Genomic DNA, 26,816 nt, shown 5'->3' on the forward strand with positions numbered 1-26,816 from the left:
TTTTTTTTTTATGAATTTTATCACTTAATTTTTATAATTTTATGGATTTTATTACTTAAATTTTTTTCCATAAATTTTATCATCTAATTTTTAATATTTTGTAAATTTTATCTTTCAATTTTTTTATTTTATATATTTTATTATTATGTTGATAATAGAATGACCTTATTTTGATTTGTTTTTTTACGTGTCAATCCATAAAAATTAAAAATTTAAATGATAAAATTTACAGAAATAAAATTTCAATGCTATAATTTCTAAAATAATAAAAATTAGATGATATTATTTATAATTAAGCCTTTTAGCTTTTACCTGTCCTAGCTTCCTTGCTTTATTTTAGTATGCTTTTATTTTTTTTAATAGAAAGTTATCTTGGTTTTTACTTTTTAGTTCATTATATTTTTTTTAACATGTTCATTATACTACCTGTGACCTTGAATATAAATAATGTTAATTTTAAAAATATTAAATTGACATGGTTAATTTTAAAAAATACTGTTATTTTTAAAATTTTCTGCATTGCAATAAAATAATCATTTAAAATAAAATTATAAATAAATGAGAGTATTTTATGAATATATTATTATAGGGTTGAAATTAATTAAATTTAATTATATTTAAGTTCACTGTACAAAATAATTTTTTGTTTATATTTGAGTTCAAAAAGACTATAAGTCTAACAATATCTATGGTTGAGGACTTCGCATAGAAAATTTTATATTAGCAATCAACAAAAATAGGTAAAAAAAAATAATACATGTGAGACTCACTAATTTAATATTATTTCTTTTGTAAATCATATGTACCAAATTGTAATGCATCATTTTGTCTGATGTATATTAATTATTTTTGTTATATTGAACACAACGTTAATAAAATTTTCCCTTTCAATTACATGTTTCCTCTACAATTCAAATTCAAGATTTTGTATGGAATCTAGAGCAGTTCTTGGTGTGTCCAACAAAGTATAAATTTATAGATTTAGTTGAAATTATTTGAAATAAATTGTGTCAGAAACATATTTTTTTAATAATTTTTTTATTAATATATTTAGAAAATAAAAAAAACATTTATTTTTTCTACAATTAAAAAACAGTTAATTTAGACAAATAAATAACTTATGTTTAAGAAATTGGATTTGGTTCTATTAAAAAAATAGATTTGGTCTCAAAATACGTACCATTATGACATAAATATTCCTAACAAAAAATAATAAACATAAAGGTAATTTGATTTTTTTTACTACACAAAATTATCTAGTTTTCTTTTATCTTTCTGAGTAAAATGGACTGATTAATAAAAAAGAGTATGTTTAACATTTACATTTTCTTAATACGTTTAAATAGTTTTTTTTTCATTTCTTGTTCACTTGGAAGTCAAATAGGAGTAATTAATATAGGAACCGCATTTCTTTAGTTTCAGGCAAATAAGGTCAAGAATTTGCTCAAAGTTTCATTCATGCCAATGTCTCCGTTTTTAATTATAAATTCTATTTACAAATTTGTTTGTCTTTTTTATAAGATTTGTTTAATTTTAAATGTATTAATTATTTTTTTTCTTATATATTCTTATTTAATTATTTTTTCTAAACATTAATGAGATATAATTAAATGTATAAAGAGATAAAAAATAATTATAAAATAATAATACAAATAATTGATAAATTTAATATATTAACTAAAATAATTATTTTTTTAAGTAACATGAATTGAAAGCATCTTGTAAACCAAACTTGGACCTTCATCGTTTAATTATAGTTAACGTGCATTCGCAATAAATAAAATATCAGTCAATGGGAGACTTACGCTACAAAACTGTATTTAAACGCGTCTGTCATCTAAAGAAACATTTAATAGAAAAATATTTAACATATATCTATTCATTATTACATTTTATTTTTACATCATTTGTTTCTTTTTTTCTCTCTCTTTTTTTACTATCGCATTTACTGTTAATTTTCGCTCTATTTCCCCCTTCTAATTCCTCTATTTTCTAATTGCATAAAAAAAAATCTCTCCTTTCTACCCAATCCGCCTCAAAACAGTGAATAAAATACGTTAAAATATAAATCTGATGTTTCTTAAATAGTAGGGAGTAAAATTAATTTTTTTTATATAAGACTGCCTGATATCAAAAGTTTAAAATTTTATAAGGAATAAAATCATTAGAAAATAATTATAAAGACTAAAAACATAAAATGAGTATATATTATAGGAACTGAGAATATGTTTAAGCGTTTCTTAAATTTATGGTATTCAATTTTTAAAACCAAAAAACATCATATGTTTTACATAACAAAGAAAGAAAGTTTTCGTTGAATTTTTTATACCCCATTTTGAGACACTTTAGTAATTTACTTCTTAATAATTTTACTTTTTTATTTATTTAATACATTATATATTTATTACGGGACATTTAATAGGTAGTGATTTTTAATGCACAGTTTATAAAATACTTTAATTTTACTTTTATTAATTAATGATTAATTAATCAAAATAGAATAATATTTTTATAATAAAAAAGATGTTGAGGGACAGAAAAAAAAATGTGTTACGTGTTTGATTTTAAAAATAGTCATGAGATATAATCAAACAGATATTGAGGTGTGTGTATATATATATATATATATATATATATATATATATATATATATAATTTTGTAACCCACTAAATCAAGGGAGAACTTGTTGTCTTCCTCTTCTATAATAAAATAAAAAGTCAAAATATTCCAACTCTTTCGATATAATTTTTACAATGCTTGCTTATCCAATCCAATTCCCTGTAAGATAGTGGATAACCCAATTATTATTTCATTTACCGGCAGTCATACTAAAATATAATAGCAACTGACAAATAGATGAAAAGCAATTCACACAACTTAAGCAAGTTTTGCTTCCAAAAATAAAAACCAGACATGAACAATTAGTGTATGCCCCATTCTTCTCCTAGCTTATCTTTCAGCTGATCTAGTTCTTCATGAGGTAAAGAAACTGTAACAATCCTTCCATTACCATCATGTTCCTTAACTTCTGGTGCTTAACCAAAACAACCCCTTGATCACTCACCCCACGAAATGTACAATTTGCCATAATTGGTTTCTGTTCATTTAGCTTCACCCCATCATAAATATTAGCTTCTTCCAAATTCACAAACGTCAAGTTTAGCCCATAAGCTATAAAATCCTCTCTCCCTTCATCTCCCTCCACCAATTCTTCCATTACATGGTTCTCAACCATCTTGTTCTCAGCAATCAGCTTTACCAATTCGGAAATTTCAAATTTCCCAGTTGAAAAATCTGCTTCAACTTTGCTTAACACTAAGAAGCCATTGGTGGGGAATTCATTTTCTGCACGATTAGATTCACTAGTACATATGGTCACAACATTTGGTCCAAAATGTTGGCCCCTTATGTTTGCTATGCACTTCCAAAGTAGCGCTGAAATAATTTCAAAATAGGTGGTCTTGGCCTCATTGGTATTGTCATTGGTTTGATTAAATGTGGTAGTTACCAAATGGTGAAGTTTTTTGGAAGTGATGTGAAAAGAGTAAGTAGCCACATCGTTGTCATTAGTAGCGAGCCAATACTCTCCTACAATATTTGTCTTTTTAATGGAAATTAGAGGGTTCTCAACAATGGAATTAGGTGAGGTTTTGGGTTGAGGGAGATTTGGCGTGTGAAGAGATTTTGGTGGGGCTTGACCTGATAGTATTTGACTCCACTTGGAGATGAAGTTAAATGCAGAAAAGGCATCTCCAAGAACGTGAGCCCAGCTTAATCCCACAGATAATCCTCCACATTTGAACCAAGTGAACTGAAAAGAGGTAAACATAATAGCATCTCAGAAATTCGGTGCCTTTAAACTTAATAAAAAAATGTTGTGAAAAAATTTAAAGAATAGAAATATAGTTAAATTTAAAATTATAAATTTGTATCTCATTAAATTTATATATCTTTTTAGATTCTTACAGGTGCAGACGTGCAGTTAAGTTTGGTTTTAGTTGTTTATATTATTTTTATGAGTTTCATCTTTTTATAAATTGTAAAAAAAAAATATAACAGCTTTTATTTACATTTTACAATTACATAGATTTTTGTCAGCATTACAAGAAATGTGGTATCTATTTAAATATTTTATATTATACATTATCTTAAAATATTTATTCACCTAACATTATTAAATGAATGTCAAGTTATTATCGAGTACCTTTCACAAAAAAATATTATCGAGTAATAACATAATCATTAAAAAAATTGTTTAAAAAATATTTATTTTTAATTTAAAAATACTTATATTTTTAATAACATTTCAATGTCTGGCCTCTCGGCTCAGTCTGCATTGTTCAGTATCAATAGCAGTGCTAGATCTTGTGTTGGATCATAATTCACTGATTTATGTCAGTGCCTAATATTTGCCCATATGAATCCTAAAATGCCCAATTTGGACACCCTTTCCATACGTGTTCACATATCCCGAGCTCCCCAGCAGAATAGAATCAGAATTTTTTTATAAAAACTAAAAAATAGTTTATGTTTAAAATATCTCAAATGCTTTATTTATACGTCAAAATAAATGTAGTAAAACTCAAATTTGAATAAGTTTCTAAAAATGTGTGAATCTTATGCGTAAACTTAACTGTTTAAATGGAAAAAATAAATTTCATACATAAAAGTAAATATAAATATTTAATAATTTCAATTTCAATTTCTGTAATTTAATTATTAAACTCGAATATAAGTTTTGTTTTCATAAATATATGAAATTTAATTCTTTTAAAATTATAATTTTATATTATGAGTCTGTAAAACAATAAATGTTTCACCAACAAAATTGATAAGTCACAATTTAAATTCAAGTCTAATGGATATTTGGTGCACTATGTAACAGGACAAAATCACAGTTTAAATTGACAACACTTTACGATTTACCCAAGTCTCTAAAAAAATAATAAATGCTTCACCAAAAAAATTGACATTGAATTGACAAGTCACAATTTAAATTCAAGTTTGAAAGTAATAATGGACGTCTAGTGCACCGAGTAGCAAGGTAAAATCACAATCAAAATTGACAACACTATACACTATATCAATAAAAGCGAAATTAGAATAATGACATGTCTCAAATCAACATTGCATTCTGGACATGCCTCTGTCAGAAACAAAATTCTAACCTTATGAGATTCTAATACACATCAATTGGGAAAATATTCAAACAACTATGAATAACACTGAATACCCTCAATACAACCACACACTTTCGGACAACATACCTTCACGAACCAAATTCAATCTCAATACTATGACATTCTTGGAAGAAATAAGCACTCAAATCATTTCTAACTCGAGATTAACATTCATTTTTCCAAGTGGATAAATTATTCATAACCAAACGGGTGTTTATATTTAATGTCTTACTCCAATACCAACGTGAGTTCCTAATGAGAGTTCTTTTGAAACACTCAAGAGTAGAATGCACAACACCCTTCGGCTAACCAATGATCAATTTGTGGATGAAATCTACTATTCATAACCATCCATAAATGCAGGTCAACAATATTTTTTTCAATCTTTGCAATTGAAAAATGGTAATGATGTTTGCACAATTTTTGTGCAATGAGCAATACTCGTGTGTTGACCCTATAGAATTATTATGTACCATCAATGGAACACCCGATGATATACTCAACCTACTTCGATTCACCATCACTCTTATTCATGATGCAATGTTGTATTACAACAACAAGTGGAAGATACCATGACAAGGTGGGTTTTTGGGTTACTCCTTCACTGAAACAAATCTAATAAGATTTGACATTCCTTCGGGATCATCGAAACACTCAAGGATGTCATCAGACCATGCAAAATATTCAAAAAAATTAATCGAATATCTAATAATAGAGTTGAAAAACAACGAAGACGTGTTGAAGGTGTTAGCAGAACTATTAGAAGCGTTTTTGAACAATAGAAATTTTAGCTATTTTCAACAAACCAGTAACCTAACTATTGGAAGAAGACATTCTGTTATTGTCAGTACAACTTTCTAACTATAATTAATTTTGTCATTTTCATGTTTCAATTGTTATTGTTAGTACATTCCGTTGTTTTCATTTTATTATGTTCTGTTTATTATGTTTGTTTATCTAAATATTAGTATTTTCTGTTATTAAAGTGTTTTAATTTCTTCATATAATATCATTAAGATGTGATAATTATATATTCATTGTGTTTTTAATCAATCAATTTTTTAATCACTTTATCTTTTTTTAAGACTATTAATTAATTATTTTAAAATTGTTAAATAATTATTAAACAAAAATATACCCATTATTTAAAAAATAAAAAATGATATTAAAAAAATTAATTATTTTTTAAATTAAAAAATGAAAAGTTTGGAAGTCTGGTATAAAATAATTATAATTAAACCAAAAATATTATCTATTTTTTAAAATTAAATAATAGAAGCAAAAAAAATATTTAATAAAATATTTTTTTAAAATAAAATTTATTTTTAAAAAGTATAATATTAAAAAAAATAAAGTTGGGAAGTCGGGTAGTGAATTCCCGACTTATTAACTTCATTTAAAACATTCTTTTAAAAAATAAAATTTTAAGAAAAAATGCAGCTTGTTTAGTCGGGATGGCCAAATTCAACATCTCACCAATATTAAAAACAGGTGCACTTCAGGTATTTCTTTTGAAAGTGGTGTATTTTGAGAAATTATAGGATAGATAAGGTGTAATTGAAAAAAAAAATCTTGATTCTAGGACAAAGATCTTTGAAGGCCAAGAGTGGGAAAGCCTTTCAGGCTTTTCTTGCACCAACCAAATTTATTCTACACCTAACATTTTTTTCATTAATTCCTAGTTTACCCTTTTTTCATTCTTCTTATTCGTTCATTCCTGTTTCATTTTCTTGTTACACCATTCACTGGTTTGTTGGAGGCTGAGGTCGTGGTTCCGTTGTGATTGGTTTTGTCGGCGTGCATTGTCGTGGTGGTTGGTTACCTATTGCATTGAGGTTGTGATTGTTGTTATAGTGGGTGTTGTGGTGGAAACGGCGGAGGAAAAGTAATTTTTATACATCTGCAACGTATCCATAAGAAATATATGGATTGACAACCATATAGGTTAAAAAAATTTAAAAAAAATACATTTTAATGTATTTTTTTTATAAATTTAGTTATATTTATTAATATATTTGTATAAATATTATTACATTAATTATTTATTCAAGTGCATAAAATATGAAAATTTAGATATAAATTGTTATATATATGTTTATCAATTTCAATGTAATATATTTGTATATGTAGAAAAAACAATGAAATTGTATCATAGTATATGTTGAAAAACATATTTATTGATGTATTTACATAAATATTTTTGTCTAGTGTAGAAGATTTTAAAATAAATTTTAACATTGAAATTTTTTAAAATAAATAGATTTATTTTCAAATAATTAGAATTAGTTAAAAGTTATAACAATTCATATATTCTATTAAGAGATAAATTATTATTATATGTATATAGAGGTATGAATTTTAATATGTCAATTCTTATAGGCTACACATATGGAATTTCACTACTTGTCGTTAGTTTGTCATTTATTTTTTTAATGTTTTGTTAAAATGAACAAAAATCAATGGATATATGGGAGCATTATGTCTGAAGAAATTAATATAAATGAAGACAATGGAGAAAAATCTAGTGTGTTTGAAAATATTGATTGTTCTGATGTCTTCAATACTTTTCAAGTGTTGATATGATTTTGTATTTGGTTAAAGTAATTAAATGAATGTCTTAAGAAGACTAAATATGTATTATCTCTTTTTTAGGTGTTTGTTACTCGTGAGGACGTATTACAATGGACTCGTACCTTTGCATATGATATTTGTTTTGTGGTTGTGATAATGAGGTCATGCACATCAACTAGAAAGAGAGGAAGGACCTCATTTGTTTTAATTGGTTGTGAGAGGAGTGAAAAATATAGAGCATATAAAAAAGATTTAGTATGAACGATGAATAGCACTAGAAAATGTGGGTGTCCCTTTAAGTTGTGAGCAAAATTAGTCTTGGGAGGTGAAAGGTGGATGATCAACTGAATATATGGGACTCATATTCATGCATTGGCCAAGTCATTCACTGGACATTCATATGTTGGTCGACTAACTAAGGATTAGAAGTTTATTATTGGTGATATGAAGAACTCAATGGTCAAACTAAAGAATATTCTTCTCACTTTGAAGGAGCACAATGTCAACAACAAAGCAAGTTTACAATGTAAGATATGTATATCGTTCTTCTATAAAAGGCAATTATAGTGAAATGCAACAATTAATGAAGCTGCTTGAACATGATCAGTATATTCATTAACAAATACTGAAGGATGAAGATGTTATACGTGATAGATTTTGAACACATCTAGATGCAGTAAAATTAAGCAATGTCTATCATTTGGTATTCCCCATAGATAGTACATACAAAACAAATAGATATAGGTTGCCTTTGCTTGACATCATTGGTGTGACACCTACCGGGATGACATTTTTAGTTGCATTTGTCTATTTGGAGGGTGAACATATAAGCAATGTTGTCTAGGCAAACATATAAACAATGGATCAAACGGATTGATAATTTGTGTGTTCCATATGGATTTTCATATGGATCATACGGATTTTCAATCCTTAAGGTCATACGAATTGCAATTTTGCATGCTACATAGGGATTGCAAATCCATATGGATTAAATGGAGTCAAAAAAATAAAAACTCACCGTCAATGACACAACACTACTCATGGTGGCGGAGGAGATGAGTCTTGCGGAGGAAGCATGGAGGAGAAGAAGAGGCAAAAATGTTGGGTGCAAGTAGCAGCTGGTGTATATCAACTTTTAAGTGAAGACCAAATTTGGAATTTCATATAAAATGTTGGGTGTAGAAGAAAAATGTATGGTGCAGTAAGAATGTCCCAAGCCTTTCATGTGTCGGGCTAATAATAACGGATAAGCCCAACCTTGCCCAAGTTTGGAATCCAATAGAGAATTACTATTCTCACTTGAAATTTTATATTCATACCCACATGTGCATTAAAAAACATTCCAAAAATACTTTTTTTTTTTAACAAAATCAAGTTTTTGTTTTATAAAATATACAACAAAAATATGCTTTAGTTATGTAAGAGGAGATGCAAAAAAATACAAATAAAAATAGGTTTTCACACAAATGATTTGTAATTGGTTGATTAATACATCATCATTAAACTCCTCAAACATATGCTTATAACATTATTTATAAATCAACTAAGTTTTTCACACAAAGTTTTTGAATATCAGGTGACAATGGGAATATAGTTTGAAATGTTCATGTGGCTCACACAAAGTCAACTAAGAACACATTATTGGCTCTTTTTTCACCTTCATAATAGTTGAGCATCTCTGTAACGTCTTTGTCATTCAACAAAGTGTTATCCTCCTTTAACTCCACATTGCTAGGCCCATATCATTCCACTACTAGTTAGGCTTTCCCCTCCATTGATCCCATACATTTTATTTTGTACAAGGTCATCGAGAAAGTGGGTGCGAAACAATAATTGGGGTCCATTTCCGTTCACTAAAAAGATGCACTCTTGTGACTTTTCAATGCCAACAGATGCAAAATAAGAAGTTGATACTGAATCTTCTTATAATATATTTATAAAAAATGAAAGAAAAATTAAATGTATTTTGTACTCTTAAAATATTAAACGTATTTTTTAAATTACTTTATAGACTATTAAGAGAGTTAGTAAATAATATGCAACATCTGAAAACTTTAATAAAAAAACAGGGTTCCAATTATTCATCCCTATGATTGATACGGCTGTACCAACAAAAATGCACGTACATATTAACTTAATATACATTAAAATAGTTTAAAACAAAATATTCATTTAAAGTAAAGAGTAATTTAAAAAATTGATAAAAATGATTATTTTGATTCTGGCATAGTGACGTTTTTTATAATTGGTGATTTTGTTCTTCGTCCGAGTATTTAAGTTCCATAAAAAGGAATAAAATTCATCAATTACAATAAAATAGAACCAAAATTAAGAGGCTTAGAAAACATTTTACCTAAATATTAAAGACATGTTTAGTAGGAAATTATTTTATTTTTGTAAATAATTATTAAAATTTTAAAAAGATAATCTTCAATTGAAAACGAGAATTGCATTTAACCACTCATTTAATATTCCTGCTGCTAGGACACTCGAAAAGAAAAATACTTGTGTTGTTAGTGTTGGGGAGAGAAATGTGTGCACATGTATGTATTTTGTATTTGTTGGAAGAGAAATGTTTTTTTTTAACCAGGAAAAAAATGTTACTAACATTTTTGAATGAAAAATTATTAGGTAGTTTAGAATTATCAAAATCTCTATTATTTTCTACCTGATACGTAATAGAACATTATTAATTATTTTTTAAATTGAAAAAATATGAACATATTAGCATGTTTGGATATATGTTTAAAATTAATTAATTCATGCTTGTCTGAAGTTACCATACATAGCTTTTGTGTTTTCTTGTGTATTTGATGTCAAAATTATCATGTCTGTGAGTTTTAAATGGGGGTGCAAACAAATTATACATCATGTAGAGATTAATTGAGAATATTATCACATGTTAGTCTCAAACTCTAATAATTTTTCATCATCAACATATTTTTTTAGCATATTCTTAATTATTTTCAGAAAATGATTGGAAAACATAATATTATGTGCATCTTGTTCTTTATTTAATGAAGTTTATCAACGATTTTATAATTTTTAGTATTTCTAACTAATGAAAAAAAGTAAGAACTAGAAACAGTGAGTTAGATTTTATTTTTGACAAAAAAAAAAAAATGTTAGTGAGTAGGTGTGTTAAGTACTGAGTACTGTTGAAGTTTGCTGGTTAGGGTGCACAAGTTAAATAATGCCAAATTGTTTCTTAACCATTAGATACATTGTTTTTTTTTTTTTAATGGAAGGTATTTTTATTTTATTCCTTCTTTTCCCACATTGTCCTTCTGTCCTCATCTCTCTCTCGGTCTCACCCATCAACAGCAAGCACATCACGTCGTCTCCACCAAGAGCCGCCACCGCCGCGGACACCACTGTAACAACCAGAACGGCGAGGCGAAGGAACCCAAGTAGGGCGATAACAACAGTGAAACCACGGCCACGGCGGAACCACCACGAAGTACCAGAAAATCCACCACCAACCGCGAATCCACAACAAGCACCATCGCGGCGATGAACGACAACGATTCTCCCTCTCTCAGATCTGGATAGATTCGAACTAAACCAACAAGAAGTCACAACACAACATCTCAGATCTGTTGATTGACCACCACCGTCGGCGAGCAGGAGCGGCCTGTTAGCGTCGCGGACGAGTTCGCGGTTGCGAATGTTGGCAGTTGTGGTCGGTGCACCTTTAGATCTGCAAAGGTGGTTGCGGATGTTGACGCCGTTGCTATGATTTGGCCAGAAGAGACTAGGTCATATGAGGGAGAAGAAAGCAACGGAGAGAAGGGGTTTTCAAATGGACAAATTGGGAAAAGAAAGAAAAAAAAAAGAATAAAAACATAAAAGAAAAGAAAATAAATTTTTTAACAGTAAATCTAGTTTAATATATCTAACGGTCCATAAAACTTTGACATGGTGCCCAAGTTGTTTAACTTAGGTACCCTAACCATCACCTTGTTGAAGTATAGAGTATTATGGACCCTGGGATGAAGCAGAAAAGAAAATGAAGAAGAGATGAATCCCATCATATGGTCCTGATGAATGGGCCTTTATCGGGTACGATGCACCCACCCGAAAGAAACGCGTCCCATCCACTTAAATAGAACGAGAGCGGCGCAGATTCTGGCATTGCTTCCAGAGTACACACCATTCTCACACCGTATAAAAGTGCATACATTCACACTCTCCGCACACCGCACCGCACCGCACAGCACAGCACAGCACGCATCAATCAAATACACCGTATAAAATCCACTTAATAAGTCTCAGTAACACTCATTCACTCACCCTCAATTCATACCCTCTCCTTCTCGATTCTTCTCGAACCGTCACCGTCGTGGCTATGCCCACTAACGAAGACTTCCAAAGTATGTATTCTCTATCATTGATTTCTCGCTACTCTGTTCTTTGAGGTGAATCTTGAATGCGTTCTCTGAATTATTCTATTGGTTTGCATGAGGGAGTGAGATTTTAAAAATGCAAGTTGAAGCGAAATGTGTTTTGAGAAGGAATATGTGAACAATTAGGTTTCGTCCAAACGTTTCAATTGACGGCTTATTAAAAAAAAATTAAAATTAAAATTTTCATAGGGCTGGGAGCAATTTGATTCCTCTATTGATGATATTGGTTACTAGATAAATCAAAGATAGGGTAAACATGAAATTGAATATAGATTAGGTCAGGCTTATTTGTGACGCTACTTATATAGTTTGAGTCTTTGAGATATCGCTTCATGCTAATTGTTTTCATGTTTTTTTTTTTGGTTTGATATATATCTGTCAGGTGTTTCAAATTGCTATGTGTTCAAGAGCCGATTGCAGGAGTATGCGCAGAAGGCGGGGCTGCCCACGCCTGTCTATGAAACTATTAAGGAAGGGCCTTCCCATGAACCTTCTTTCAGGTCAACAGTGATAGTGAACGACGTTCGCTATGATTCTTTGCCTGGATTTTTCAACCGCAAGGCGGCAGAGCAGTCGGCCGCAGAAGTTGCTTTGGTGGAGTTGGTCAAATCTAATGCAGTTAATCAGTCCATCACTCAACCTGTTGTAAGTAGTCTTAACCGAGTATAAACTTTTTGTTGTTTGCACGGCGTGGGGGTAGTTGATTATTTTTTACATTGCTTCAGCTGATTGGGATGCTTGATGTTTTTGTTTTGCGGGACAATTTGATTGTATATTATTGCCATCTCTGGTAGTTAGCTAATGGTTTCTTTTCATGGTATGCAGCAAAATTGATGATGCCCATTGCCTTGTTGATATGATTGGTTTTTATTCATCAAGAGGATGCCTTATTTTCCTTCTTCTGTTGTAGTTTGCACCCTTTTGCTGCTCCTCTTCTATAGTAGTCAATAGTGCACTATAGTGGTGCAGCAGAATGGACTGGCCCTGGGCTGCTATGGGATTGAAATACAAAACTGGTTTTCAATAGCAGCCATTGAAGCCAATATTGCTGCTTTTCACATGCTACAGAAACATAATAGGATTTGAACCCTTCTTTCTTGAACATTCTACAAAAAGTTACCTGTTTTGAACTTCATTTCTTCACACTTTACAAGACTATTTTTTTTGCATCTGTTCCAAGTTCACAGTCTACTAATTTTATCTAATTTGTTATTTCCTTTTTCTATTAATTTCACAATCATCTTTCATTTTTTACTTCATTACTATGTTTTGTTTGCTCTTAGATTGATAGTTGCTGTGTGTGTAAGCTGTGACTAATTAGTTATTGTTTACATGAATTTCTTTAACTATGGTTTTCTTAGTATTTGTGTAGTATAAATTATTTAGTTTGCATAGTATTTAAAATGGCTGTCATCCCACTTCTCACCATAGGATTATCAAAGTTGGCTGCTACGCACTGCCAATCCGAGATTGATAACCATGTCTTATTAATTGAATTTCTTCCATTATATTGGAGATCTCTGTCTTAAATTTTCATCTAAAGAATATTTCTGTTTGTTTTCTGATTTTTGTTTATAATCCTGTATTTTTTAGTTATTTATACTGTTGGAAGAATTACTTGGAATGCATGGATTTTGTGAAAAGAAAATGCCAGTTTGAGTGCTGAAGCATTGCCTACCCTGGGATTTAAAGTTACTTTTGTACCACTGTAGTTGAAGTCCTAATGTTCTTTCTCACTCATACACGAATCATCCTCATTCTTTAACCCCATAATAATTTTGTGCAAGGGAATAGAAGAGAAGGGCAATTGATTGAAAACCAGAACTTCAACACTTTGTTCTTGTTTTTTCTCAAACCAAGTTGACCATCCATACTATTTGCCACTCATCACCACCTTGTTTTTGTCCATTTTGACTATGAGCAGAAATATAATTGCTGCATATTTCGAACATGGAAAATCGTAGACAGCCACATTTTTTTGCCATAGTATATGACCTGAATAGTTGAATGCTTATTTACTCTTGGATGCATGATTGATCACTGCCACTTCATCGTGTCCAACAACCACCAATGAATTTATGTGTATTATTGTCAAAATCCTGGCTAACTTTTTTGGCCACGTAGAACTACATTTTGCGGATTACATTTTCACCCACCTTAGTCATTATTTAATTCTTGAAATATGCATAGTTTTCTGATTTAATGTTTGAGAGCTTATAGCTTTGGTGAACAATTTATCTTACACATTCGTGATTGTATTGTCTCTCGACATGTGAGACTTTTATTTCAGCATTGTAGTCTCTTTCAGCTGTACAAGTTATTGTATATTTGCTGCCTCTGACCATGTTAGTGGTGTTGTTTTTTCCAGCATGAAACAGGATTATGCAAGAATTTACTTCAGGAATATGCTCAGAAAATGAACTATGCAATGCCAATGTATCAGTGCAAGAAGGATGAAACACCAGGTCGAGCATCAGTATTTTCATGTACGGTTGACATTGGGGGGATTCTATATATTGGGGGAGCAGCAAAAACAAAGAAGGAAGCAGAGATAAAAGCTGCTAGAACTGCTTTATTAGCTATCCAGTCAAGTGCATCTCATGCTTCCGAAAACCAGGTTGGCCATCCACAGTTGACCGTCCTTCCATGCAGAAAAAGGGCAACAAGTTCTGTTGCCATAGCTGATGAGAATTCAAATCCCCCAAAGCCTAAGAAAGCGCGGTTTAAAAGGAAGTCTTCCAAGAGGAAACCCTCTAGAGATAAGATGGGCCAAATTCATACTGAAAACTTGGGCATTGGAGAAATTATCAATCATGAGGTAGAAACACATGCAAGTGTTAATGGTGAATCTGGCCTCCTTGAAAAGAAAACCGAAACATTCACTTCAGAAGCCACCAACAATTTTGAAAATGGAGTATCAGTTAACTATCAAGAGAAAGAAACATTGGCTGGGGAAAGTTCTTTTGCTGTGAATAGCCAGGAAGGGATTTTTGAAAATGGGAAGTCAACAGAATTATATTCCAAGGAGAACAATCTTGGGACTGTTGTTACAGAACTGTCTTCTGCGTCTAATGGAGGCATACCGGAACCAAGTGTGGAGGTGAACAAACAGCAATGCAATGGAGAAATGGTTTCTGACCATTGTGTTGTGGGGGATTAAGGCTTATTGAATTATTAAAATGGAAGATAAGATTCAAGCAATGCAGTCATTTGTTAGTGTTAGGAACCTTGAGGATTCCAACTGTTTTTCTTTGTTGGGTGTCACTCAATTAGGAAAGTAAAATATAGGATGTGATGATTCTCAAAGCATGTTGATAATTTTTATCAGTTAACTGATGAGGGTGTTTATCACCATTTATTTATATTGTATTAGTATATTTGAGTTATCTGCTCCATTTGTCCGCGACATGGGACATGGATTTGGACGGGTTTGAGTTTAAATAAAAAATGGTGTCTCCTTTGAGAGTTTAAATTTAAATTTGAAACGTGTTTAATATGAATCAATGAATGTATTCGAAGTTGAGAAAATTTAGTGGAGTGTTTGGCTGAATGAAGAAAAATAGGATAGATAGAAATGGAGAAGTGAGAAATAGGGTGAAATAGATGAGAAATATAATAGATTTAATATTATAAGAGAAACGGGGTGAATAATAATACTAATGAGAACTAGAATAGATTTAGCATGATATAAGATGAATTTCCACCTTGGTGTTTTTTTTTTTTTAAAAAAAAAAAACTTGACAACATAACTCCGATGATAAGAGATCTTGCAAGAAGATCTTGAAAGATCTATTATTAGAGCTATCAAGATTTGCATTCATTTTAAAATAATGATTTTTTTTCTTTCTCCCTCTCCAAAATTGTCTTTCTCCCTCTCCAAAATTGATTTGTATTAAATTCTTATAGAACTTACAAAAAATAGTTTGAGATTTATTATTGGAGTAAAAAATGGAAGAGATCTCCAGGGTCATGTAACATTGCATGGTCTATTAAAAAGGTGGCTAAAATCTCAAAATAGATATTCTATTGGAAATGCTCTAAGATAATAATTGTTGTGCATGTGTGAAAAATCTATTATACGGGATTAATAATTTAAATGAAAATTCATGGTATTTTTAAAAGTGACATAAATAATTAAGCGATGAATAATACCATACTCCAACTCCATCTCCAAGTGAAACATCTAATCAGACTCAATATCAGAGTTATTTTTATCAAGTTGTGGAATAAGGCCAAGTTCTAAAAATATATAAAATATAATAATATGAATAAAAAAAATTAGACAAAAACAATTAAACAACAGTAAAAGTTTATAATACAACAAAAAAAAATACTTATTTCAATTCTTTCAATGTCGTCCACGAGCTTTTCAATGTTAGTTGGATCGACACCAATGATGTGTACAAATCAATGCTTCAACTGTCCTTGGGGAGAGAGAACTCTTATAACAATTAAGCACTCTACCTCATGTGCTAAAAGCATACTCTGAAACAATAGTAGAGACACGCATGACCAACAAATCCCTAGCAATTTGACTAAGAATAGGATATATGCTAGAATTAACTTTCCACCACATCAAGATGTCTAAAATATTACTTTTCTTCTTCAAACTCTCCATGAGATACAAATCTATTTCATTTTTAAGATTATTGATATTAAAATTCATGTCTTTCTTAAATTCTATAGCAAAAGAAATTTCAGGTGCATCAAATTCATCAATCTTCATATCAAGAGTGGGTTGTGTAGAATTTTCAGCTTCCTATCCATTTCTATTTCTAGTAGAAAGCACATACACATCTAACAAAGCATATAATGTGTCATTCACCTTAGTACACAAAATTCAGCTTCTTCCTTCTCATAAAATTTATTTAAGCCCCACTAAACAAACAAACTGAAATTTAATATGAGGATCAAACATTGTAGCACCAAAGATCAACTCCTTATCCATTTCTGAAATGCTTGTAATATCTTGCAATGTTTAATGAAATATTAAGAAGTTACAAAATTAGTCACTGAGTAATATCAAAAAATACTTTCAAGAATCTAATAAAGCATCTTGCATTTTCCCAATCCTCATTATTTGGAATACCACCATTCAACATCACATATTCAAAACACTTTTCACTCTATCTCTTAAATGCTTTATGAAATTTCAATGCACTTTCAAGCATTATGTAGGTGGAGTTGCACCTAGTGAAAAAAATCCAATTGCACAATAGATTTTTCAATTATCCTAGCTTCCTTGATGCAAATTTTGAACCTATCCATGCGACCAGCTGATGCAAGGACATATCTAACAACATTCCTAATTTTGCTTATTGAAGAATGATACTCCTTCAATCCATCATTGACCACAAGATTTAAAATATGTGCACAACACCTAACATGCAAGTGTTCTCCTTTCATTCTATTTTTCTAGTAAGACATTGCAACATCATTTGAGCTAGCATTTCTCAAATTTTTACCAATGGTTTCCCCTTTGTGATTCGTCAATGGACAAGAATTGAGATGCAACTTCCAATTTCCATCAATGAAATGTGCAGTAAGACAAGGATAACTCAAAATTTGAACAGAAGTCCAACAATCAATTGTGAAACTTACACCTTGATTTGAATTAGTAAACATATTTTTCAACTTCTGTTTTTCATTGATGTAAAGACTCCAACAATCCCTAGCAATTGTAATCCTTCTCAGAATTGGAAATTTAGGTTGCAAGACACTAATAAAAAGTGAAATCCCCTCCCTCAACAAACTTAAAAGAAAATTCATCCATAATTATCATTCTAGCTAAAGATTGTCTACATGCATCAACATCAAAATGAACAACATTAAGAACACTACCACTTCCTTTCCCATCTTTTTTCATTTGTTGAAATGCAAGAGTTTGTTGAGAGGAACCAAGAGACTCTTTGGGAAAATTTTTACATTTATTCAAAAAATGATTTATAAGATTACTTGTGTCATTTTTATCTGAATCAACAACATAATCTTTTGTGCACCAATTACATTTAGCTATACCGATGTCCTTAATTTTTTCAAAATGATCCCAACACCAAGATCTAGGCCTACAAGGCTTTCTGTTACTTGGATCTCCAACATTATCAGGTGTTGGTTCTTCTACAACTTATCTTTTCTTTTGAGTGTTTCCAACATTTGATTTGGAGACTCTTACTTTGATCGAAGCATCTTGCTCATCCTCCAGATTTATTGGTTCATTTGAAGCCTTGCTAGACTGAGTATTTGTAGTTTGCTCTCTATCACTACTTTAAGTGTTTTCAACCTGCAAAACATGTTGACAAAATGTCACCTTCATACATATTTTAAATAATAAAAGAAATATTAATCATGTGATAGGGGAAGGGACTACCTCCATGGTGTGATGGTGGATTAATGGATTTTGATAACTTGATAAATCTATTACACCCACAAGGAAAACTAAAAAAAAAGAATTATTAATTGTTGACAAAAATTGAAACATAAAAGAATTATTAAATCTATTACACCCGCAATTCCACAATGCAAACTAGACGAATTCTTGTTAATCATTGACAAAAAAATGCATTTAAGTATAAGATAACAAAGTATAGTGTACTAGTGTAACCGTGTAGGGTCTTGTTCTTTATTTTTGTTCACAATATGTATGGTTACTTATTCTATATTGCTATTGGTACATGTATATAGCTATGCACTTAATTATGCCTACTCTGTTATCTCACTGCTTCTCTTTCATTCTATTTAGTTGTTAACAAATTCTCAATGCTAATTAAATGTGCTTAAGGACAAACATATCCTACATGATAGTAACAATGAACCTAAGATCGAATATGATACTTTAAAAGGACTATAGTTGGTTCCAAAACAATCAAACTTAACATCTAGTCTAAGCAATTTGGTTTGTAGATGGTGTTTAAGAAAGATGTTTATCAATCACTTCACAATAGATTCAAAGAATAGGCAATAATAATTCAAAAGAATAACAAGCAAAAGGAACCTAGGGTTGTGACTTTGATTATGCTTTAAATTCCCCCAATTTTTATTTCTATTGACTCCCAATTTAACTTCAGCTAACAATTAGCTCTCTTAAAATTATCAACAGAAATTGGTCAAGTTCTAGCTATCATTTTTTCTCCAATTAAACGTCTAGCTTATAATATAGGATTAATTTGAAATTAGGGAAAAACAAGAAGCACTTAGAGGATGATATGATTAACAATTTTTAGTCCAACTGAAGGTTAACACAATACTGCTCAAGAGATAGTATATAATTAATTAAGCATTAGAGTGATCAATTCTATGATATAGATCAATGCAATGAAATAATTCTAGAATGAATAAAATAGGAATCCGATTAAATGGAGAATTGGGGTTCACAAACACAACCTAGCTACATCACAACCCTAACTGAAGAAAATTAGCTAGCCATATGGGTACAAATCATAAAGCATAAAATTATGTTAAGAAGCATAAAGAGCTAGTACAAGGGAAAAGAAAACAATTACAATTAAAAACCCTCGTGATGCTCCTCATACACATATTTGCGAAAGCCAAGACTTGTGAGTTGCGAGAGTGATGTGATCCTTATTAGGGGCAGATCACTTGGTACAGGTCACGAAATCGAATGATACCACTTTCCAAGAGATGGAAGATAAGTCAGGGATAGACGCCATAAGGGTTCAACCTTGATAAGTCTGGAATTTGTTCGACAAGGAACCAGAGAGAAGCTCTCACGAATACACAAGGTACTTTCTGAAAAAATGCTAAAGAGTCCCCTTCCTTCAAATAAGTTGAATACATATAGTGTAGCATTAAATTAATAAATTAACTGAAATTGGTGCAGCAGAAAAGACATAGAATTTAGCTACTAATTTATTTAATTACAATTACAATTACAAATAGAAAATATTGGATATGAGCCTTCAAATTAGTTTCGGGCCTTCAACAATCAAGATTTTTAAGAGTGCCTTTGGACCTTCGTCCTTCTCCACTTGGGCCTTGTCAAGTATGACTGCTATCATTTGTTGGAGGGTATCCTTTAACTGTTTGATTCTATCCTTGGTCATAGGTCCTTGTATTTGGGCAACTTTGAGATTCTCATCAATGAATGGTGGCTTTGGCTTAGAAAACAAATTAGTGAGAAAGGCTGAGACTTGCGAGAGACGAAAATGGTGGTTCAACTCTAGCTCACGGTGACTAAGGTAGCAGATCTGTAAAATGGTCGAGACTTGCAAGAGTGATGCTCATGGTGGTTCGAGCTCATAGTGGCTAAGGTAGCAGATATGTAAAAAGATCGAACCACTCGATTCACTAAATAAAAAAAATCAAAAAATCCAAAGACACTTCGATTTTGATCATTCATTGGTTTTTTGATCGATTTTCGATTATTTTTTTTGGATCATTTTAGTTATGAACACCCCTAGATTTGATGGTGTCCTGAATATAATTTAATAAAATGTAATTATTTTCTTTTATTAATAAATGGCTTTAGGGGATTAACAAAAAGTAAAAGTATTAAATAAAATTATTATTTAAATGTTTAAATTAAAAAAAATGTTATTTTGATTTAACATTTTAATTATTTAACAAAAATGTGTTAATTACCAATGAGTTTGTTTTATTGTACTTAGTGAATGTTTGATTTGATGTTAAATTTTTTAAAATTATATTGAAATATCCTTAAGGTAGTTTAAGGTAAATTTTGTTTTGTTCGATTCCATGTTAAGGAGTTAATTTTATGTTTAAAATTGATTTTGATTAAAGAAACTTTAAATAACTTTTATGTTGGATAATTTTTTTTAAGTTTAACTACTAATTTTACTTTTATAATAAAAACATTTAAAAATAAATTACATTAACCGAGTTAAATACTTGGATGGAATGCGTTGGATAAATTTTTTCTTATAGAGTTTAATTAATAATTTTACTTTAATAATAAAAATATTTAAAAATAAATCGTGGATGATATTCTTGTTTGGAAAGGAAAAGAGAAATAAAGTGATTTTGGAAAATCTCACCACACTATTTACTCTTCAGCGTGGTAGTGTGAATTACGTTTGAAAATGCACGGTCGGCCTCGCAAAGCGTTGAAGCAAGAAGATGAAGCCGCTTCAGCAGCCAAAGCTGAAAAGCTTCGTTCACTCCAAGCTCAGTTCCTCGCCAATCACCACAATCACATGTTGCTTTTTCTTCCTTCAAATTTCTCTCTCTCTCTTGTCTCTTCTTTCGATTTATTCCAATTGCGCAAATCTGGTTGGTTGCAGTTATAGCAAGGAAGCGTTAGATGTGAGCGCGAAGCTTCTAGAAGTGAATCCTGAGTGCTACACAGCTTGGAATTACAGAAAGCTCGCCGTTCAACATCTTCTCTCTAACTCCGATTCCGATCCTCACTCTATCTTCGATGACGAGCTCAAACTCGTGTGTTCTGACTCTCGTCGGCTAATTTAATTCAATATAATACTTTCGATAAATAATTACTTTGTTTTGTTTTTTCTATGAATTGAATGAATTACTATGCTTGATTATTTATTTATTTTGAATTGTTTAGGTGGAGATTGCGCTGAGGAAGAATTTCAAGTCTTACGGCGCGTGGCATCATAGAAAATGGGTACTCAGCAAGGGGCATTCGTCCATAGACAACGAAATGCGCCTTCTGAATGGTTTTCAGAAGATGGATCCTCGGAATTTTCACGCCTGGAATTACCGAAGGTTAAACACTGCAGAGATTTTTTTTTTGCCACTGTGTTTTTTACAGTTAAAAAATCAATTCTCGCATTTGAAAAAAATAAAATAAACACATGTTTCCAATGTAGTATTTAAATCTAGTTCAATCTTTAAACCGAATTGGCTAAGTTGGTGTCCTTTTTTGTGTTGATTTTACTTCCAGGTTTGTTGCTGAACTGATGAAACGATCGGATGAGGATGAGTTGAAATACACAGAGGAAGTGATAGGGACTAATTTCAGTAATTACTCTGCTTGGCACAATCGTAGGTTGGTATAGCTAGCTTGAAGCTTACTTATTCAAAGGGACATTCTGGTGCTTGCTGGCTGTGCGCCTTTTCTGTATGGTTTCGCTCATTTTATTGCCTAGTATCTTTTTCAGAACTTGTGAATTGACAATAGACTGCTTCGCTTGTGTGTGCACGCGTCTCTGAGAAGGCATGAAATTGCAATGTTAGGAATGATGTTGTATATTGTATCACACGTTTTGCTGACATATTGGTAGTCAAGATTGATTTGTCTACTTATGTTTGTATTATTATTATTATTATGTTATGTTCTTGAAACAAGCATTGCCATCTATCAACCTTACATATTTAAATGTTTTCAATGTGAACCTTGGAGGTGTACCTTTGGTGTCTATTGTTGATCAATTGTGGTCGAGAACAGTGGTTGAATTTCATGTTTACTCCCCATCTGGTTATTTGGCAAATAGTTGTTTCAGTATTGTCAATAATAATCAATTAGCTACTACTTTGAAGCATTCTACAAGATTCTCATGTAGATAAACAAACTGAAAGTATATTATTGCATGTACTTTATAAATGAACCGGGTAGTAGGTCCCCTTTCCATTAACCCTGTAAACCATTTCTCCCAATTCTGTGATGGTTTTGGGGCAAATGTGAACCATAGTACAAGATGTGGGTGGTGGATTGCCTTAACTAGCTCTATATGGCAGCATAGGAATCATTTGATTTTCCAAGGAAAACCTTTTGATCCCTATAAAGTCATGGACCATGCTATTTTTTTAGCTTGGTCATGGTTAAAGGCTAATGATAAAGATTTTAGTACTAGTTTCAACCACTGGTCTTCTAATATAACGAATTTCGTTGCCTAGTTAGGGTTGGGCTTGTATGTTTTTGCTGCTTAGGTTGGATGGTTTTTTTGGAGGGTAGCACCTTGGTGCCTTGTAATCTTTACCTCTGGTACCACTGGTACTGGCTTACATATTAATAATAATATATATATTTTTTGCCTTCCAAAAAAAAAAAGAAACTTTATAAATGAACCCTTTTGGTGCTTGATATGGTGACATGCCATGTTCTATGGATATATAAACCTGCCCATTTCCCACATCTTAAATGATCATCATGCATGATGCATTGACTTTTATCATTTGAGCATGAGAGATTATTTTGATGTTGTAGGAAAAAGTTTCATGTATTTGTATGCACTAGGTAGTAGTACTACTCTTCATTAGAATAGTGGGAAAACCTTATTTTCTATTTGGTTTTCCTTCAGTGTTTCTTTTTGGGTGGGTTCAAACCAACACCATTCTTTAGGACTTTTTCATTGGGTAAAATGCGATGCTTCTTGATTAACCAATTTTATTAATCTAAACCAAAAGGCCAAGAAAGGTGTATTAACTAATTTTATTAATACATATTGCATTGAGAATTTTTCAGTGTGCTTTTGTCTAATTTGCTGAAAAGAAAGGCTGAAGGATATTTCCCTAAAGAAAAAGTTTTGGAAGGGGAGTTTGAGCATGTCCACAATGCTATTTTTACCGATCCAGATGATCAGAGTGGCTGGTTTTATCATCTTTGGCTTATTGATCAAACAGTGAAAACTGATGCTCCTCTACTTGTTTCGTCTTGGCCTTCACATGGATCTAATATAACTCTAATTGGGGACAACGACCTTCGTGGTTGTGGTTTGTCTCTGCTGAATGGTACACTATCAGACACTGAAACACTTCCAATCATTCTTTATTTCAATCAAGCTGTCGAAGGAATAAACTCATCCACAGTGGCTATTAAATCTGAACTTTTAAAGGAGGAACTTGTTTGGAAACCACTTTCAATGAAAATTTTAAATACTGCACAGGTTTGGGTTGTATATCTAAACCTTGGAAATATGGAGCTTCAACCATCAAAAACTTACTCTGTAGAGATCAACATTGGACATTCTAAGGGTGTTGTATCTTCAAATGGAAATCACTATGGTGATCCTTCCCAAATTTCCTTTGAAGTGTTTGTACAGACTGCCTCTACTGAACCTACTGAAGGACAGGGTGGGAAAAGGACTACATGGAAGGATACAAATTTCCAAAAAATTGATCATTTTCAGGAATCAGATTCCATTCTTCCTGCTGATCAAAATCCCCATATTCCGACAACTTCCAATTGGTGCACTGAGGAAATTGGTGAAGAAATAACTAAATTTCAGGACTTATTGTCCGAGTATGATTGGTAAGGTTGATTTGTTAAATGGATAACTTTATGATTTGAAATTTCACCTTGGAAGTTTTATTCCCATGTTTTTATCCCCGTTTTATTAGATGATAATGTGTGCCCTTTTCTTTTTGTAGTAAAATTGGAAAACTTACACTTGCTAGACTTTTGACTGCTCTTGACTTGTTATCATCTCAACATGATGGAAGAAAATCTAACACCGAAGAAGTTCTTCAACTTTACACGGATCTGATGAAGTTGGATCCAACACATTCTCTTTACTACAAAGACGAGCATAGTCTAATATCACTAAAGCGGGTAGTTTACTTTTATTCAGTATTAAATATCTATCGTAACATGATCCTGTTTGCCATTCACTTTTATTGATAAAGATATCAAATACTTGTGTGTGAATATCTATCAGCATATGTTAAAAAATGTGATGCCAGCTAGAATAAAAGGACCTTTCATTCTTGTATCTGTTCTCAAATGAGCATGTTTACTTTTCTGTTTTCAAATTGAAAACAGAAAATGTGACTAGGAATGTATTTATTTGTGTTTGACTGAAAAAGATTTCCTTGGATTCCCATTTGAGGTGTGGGAAAAAAGTGGAAGCTGAACATATTTTCGGAACCAAACTTGCACTTTGTAGAAAAATCAGTTGACTGGAGAAAAGGCATTTAGAAAATACAAGAATCTTCTAATTTCTATTTTTTTTTTCTTTCATTCTGCTGGTTTTCCTATAAAATTGTGCTAGTCTTTGGAAGCTTTTATATGGCCATGCTGGTGTATTTTTATACTTACTATTAGGATTACACTAGTGCAAATTTTCTGTTTCTTCCACAGTAAATCATTTTTCTCTTTTTTATATTTTTGATGATTCTGCAGATAACTTCAACTAGGGACTCTTTACTACCATACTGCCACTACTATAAAGATGCAACAGAAACAATCACTGGTTATTTTTGTCTAAAATTACAAAATCTATCATTATCACGGATGGGATCCATTGAGAATTTATTGTGGGTGCAAATGCTAGACCTTAGCCACAACGAACTTCAATCCATCGAAGGTAGAACTTGCATATCTGATAATTTTACTGTAACTTAGCTTTTCCCTCCCTTAAAATACAACAAGAATCTATCCTTATTCCTTCTTAGTGGGGTCAGCAACATGTATTCTAGTATGCCATCGTGCTTAATCCTGTATCATAGATTCATGCACCCCATTGTTTTTTTATACTTATAAACTGAATGATATTATGCTCTCCTATTTTCTTTTAACTTTCTAAACAGGATGTTTTGCTTGTATTAGCAAACCACTAGTCTTCTCTGCTCCTGTTTCTATCCATGTTTAGCTAACCCCAATTCTTTCCTATGCTAATGAAGCATAAGCTGTCCTCCTTTTGAATCTATATAGCTTCAGCTGGACTACTGATGTTAATAGTTTAATAAAATTTAATAAAATAATATTAATGATTTAAATATTTTTTTGTTTCTTGCAATATCTATTACCCAACTATAACAAACATGATTTTCAAGTTGTTATGCAGAGAAACTGAATCCTGAAAGGTTGTAGCTTAGGTTGAAATCTTGAATCACTTTTGGAAAGTTTAGCTTTTGACGTATCCAAATATGGAAATTAAATCCCTCATACTGAATCTTTTGACAGGGTTGGAGGCCATGCAACTTCTATCTTGCTTAAATCTGAGTCATAATAAATTTGGTAGTTTTACTGCTTTGGGGCCTGTGAGATTGCTTAAGTCACTTAAAGTGTTGAATATTTCATACAATGAGTTAGGCTCTCACTCGATTGACACCACGAGATACTTATGCTCTTCTCCTGTATCACATACTGAAGAATTTGCCTGGGACCGTTTTGAAATCCTCACTGGCAGCATTAATGCCACAAAATTTTGGGAAGCTTTCTTGATATTTGGAAGCTTGACATTGACAGAGTTAAACATAACAGGGAATGAAGTAGCTGATGAGAACTTCAGGTCATTTCTCGTTAAAGTTTTGCCAACACTCAGGTGGCTAGATGATGAAGAATTATCTTGACAAAGGACATGTTTTAACCCAGTTCTCATTTGGTCCTCATTGGCATCAGATGCTAGATTGCTACTATGGATTGTGCTAATAATAGTGGGTAACATATTTTACTGTCCATACAAAATATCAAATGACGTCCTTGATGAGTAATACAAGCTCCTTTTTCAAATCTCAGTGCTTCGCCTTAGTCATGGAGAAGGTGCAGTGTATTTATACAGTCCTTAAACATGTACACGATCTATGATATTAGCCTTGTTAGGCTTGAATTACTCCCAGTTTATATAATTTTTGGTGCACTGACACATGGTGTAATCAATCTCTCTCATTTTTCCTTGATCTTATACTCGTAGTTTTGAACATTGCATGCTTGAAACGGTGATTGTGATTTGTTGCCTTGTTAGGAGTAAATAGATTTAAAATAGAAAAGACAACTAGACA

The 26,816-nt window shown here is 31.4% G+C and overlaps 2 protein-coding genes and 1 pseudogene across 2 annotated transcripts; 2 read left to right on the forward strand and 1 right to left on the reverse strand.

Moving 5' to 3' along the window:
* Positions 1-2,917: 2,917 nt before the first annotated feature.
* LOC114408353 lies at positions 2,918-11,672 on the reverse strand (annotated as a pseudogene).
* On the forward strand, positions 11,008-15,636 carry LOC114409226 (double-stranded RNA-binding protein 1-like). The gene is made up of 3 exons (XM_028372601.1): positions 11,008-12,125; positions 12,541-12,803; positions 14,527-15,636. Exons 1-3 carry the CDS (start codon positions 12,101-12,103, stop codon positions 15,316-15,318), a joined length of 1,080 nt encoding a protein of 359 aa, XP_028228402.1. The 5' UTR covers positions 11,008-12,100; the 3' UTR covers positions 15,319-15,636.
* Positions 15,637-21,168: 5,532 nt separating this feature from the next.
* Positions 21,169-26,714, forward strand: LOC114409227 (geranylgeranyl transferase type-2 subunit alpha 1-like). Its single transcript, XM_028372603.1, has 8 exons — positions 21,169-21,330; positions 21,416-21,569; positions 21,700-21,860; positions 22,039-22,143; positions 23,560-24,345; positions 24,465-24,645; positions 25,216-25,399; positions 25,999-26,714. Exons 1-8 carry the CDS (start codon positions 21,215-21,217, stop codon positions 26,385-26,387), a joined length of 2,076 nt encoding a protein of 691 aa, XP_028228404.1. The 5' UTR covers positions 21,169-21,214; the 3' UTR covers positions 26,388-26,714.
* Positions 26,715-26,816: the final 102 nt, after the last annotated feature.

The sequence above is a fragment of the Glycine soja genome, chromosome 4, assembly GCF_004193775.1.
Source record: "Glycine soja cultivar W05 chromosome 4, ASM419377v2, whole genome shotgun sequence".
Lineage (NCBI taxonomy): Eukaryota > Viridiplantae > Streptophyta > Magnoliopsida > Fabales > Fabaceae > Glycine > Glycine soja.

Excerpts from the sequence above, each read along its gene's own strand:
- LOC114409226 (XM_028372601.1), top strand. The coding sequence starts at position 12,101 with ATGCCCACTAACGAAGACTTCCAAA. Across the intron at positions 12,126-12,540 it reads CACTAACGAAGACTTCCAAA|GTGTTTCAAATTGCTATGTG; the intron begins GTATGTATTCTC and ends TATATCTGTCAG. Across the intron at positions 12,804-14,526 it reads AGTCCATCACTCAACCTGTT|CATGAAACAGGATTATGCAA; the intron begins GTAAGTAGTCTT and ends TGTTTTTTCCAG.
- LOC114409227 (XM_028372603.1), top strand. The coding sequence starts at position 21,215 with ATGCACGGTCGGCCTCGCAAAGCGTTGAAGCAAGAAGATGAAGCCGCT. Across the intron at positions 24,346-24,464 it reads TTATTGTCCGAGTATGATTG|TAAAATTGGAAAACTTACAC; the intron begins GTAAGGTTGATT and ends TTCTTTTTGTAG. Across the intron at positions 25,400-25,998 it reads CGAACTTCAATCCATCGAAG|GGTTGGAGGCCATGCAACTT; the intron begins GTAGAACTTGCA and ends ATCTTTTGACAG.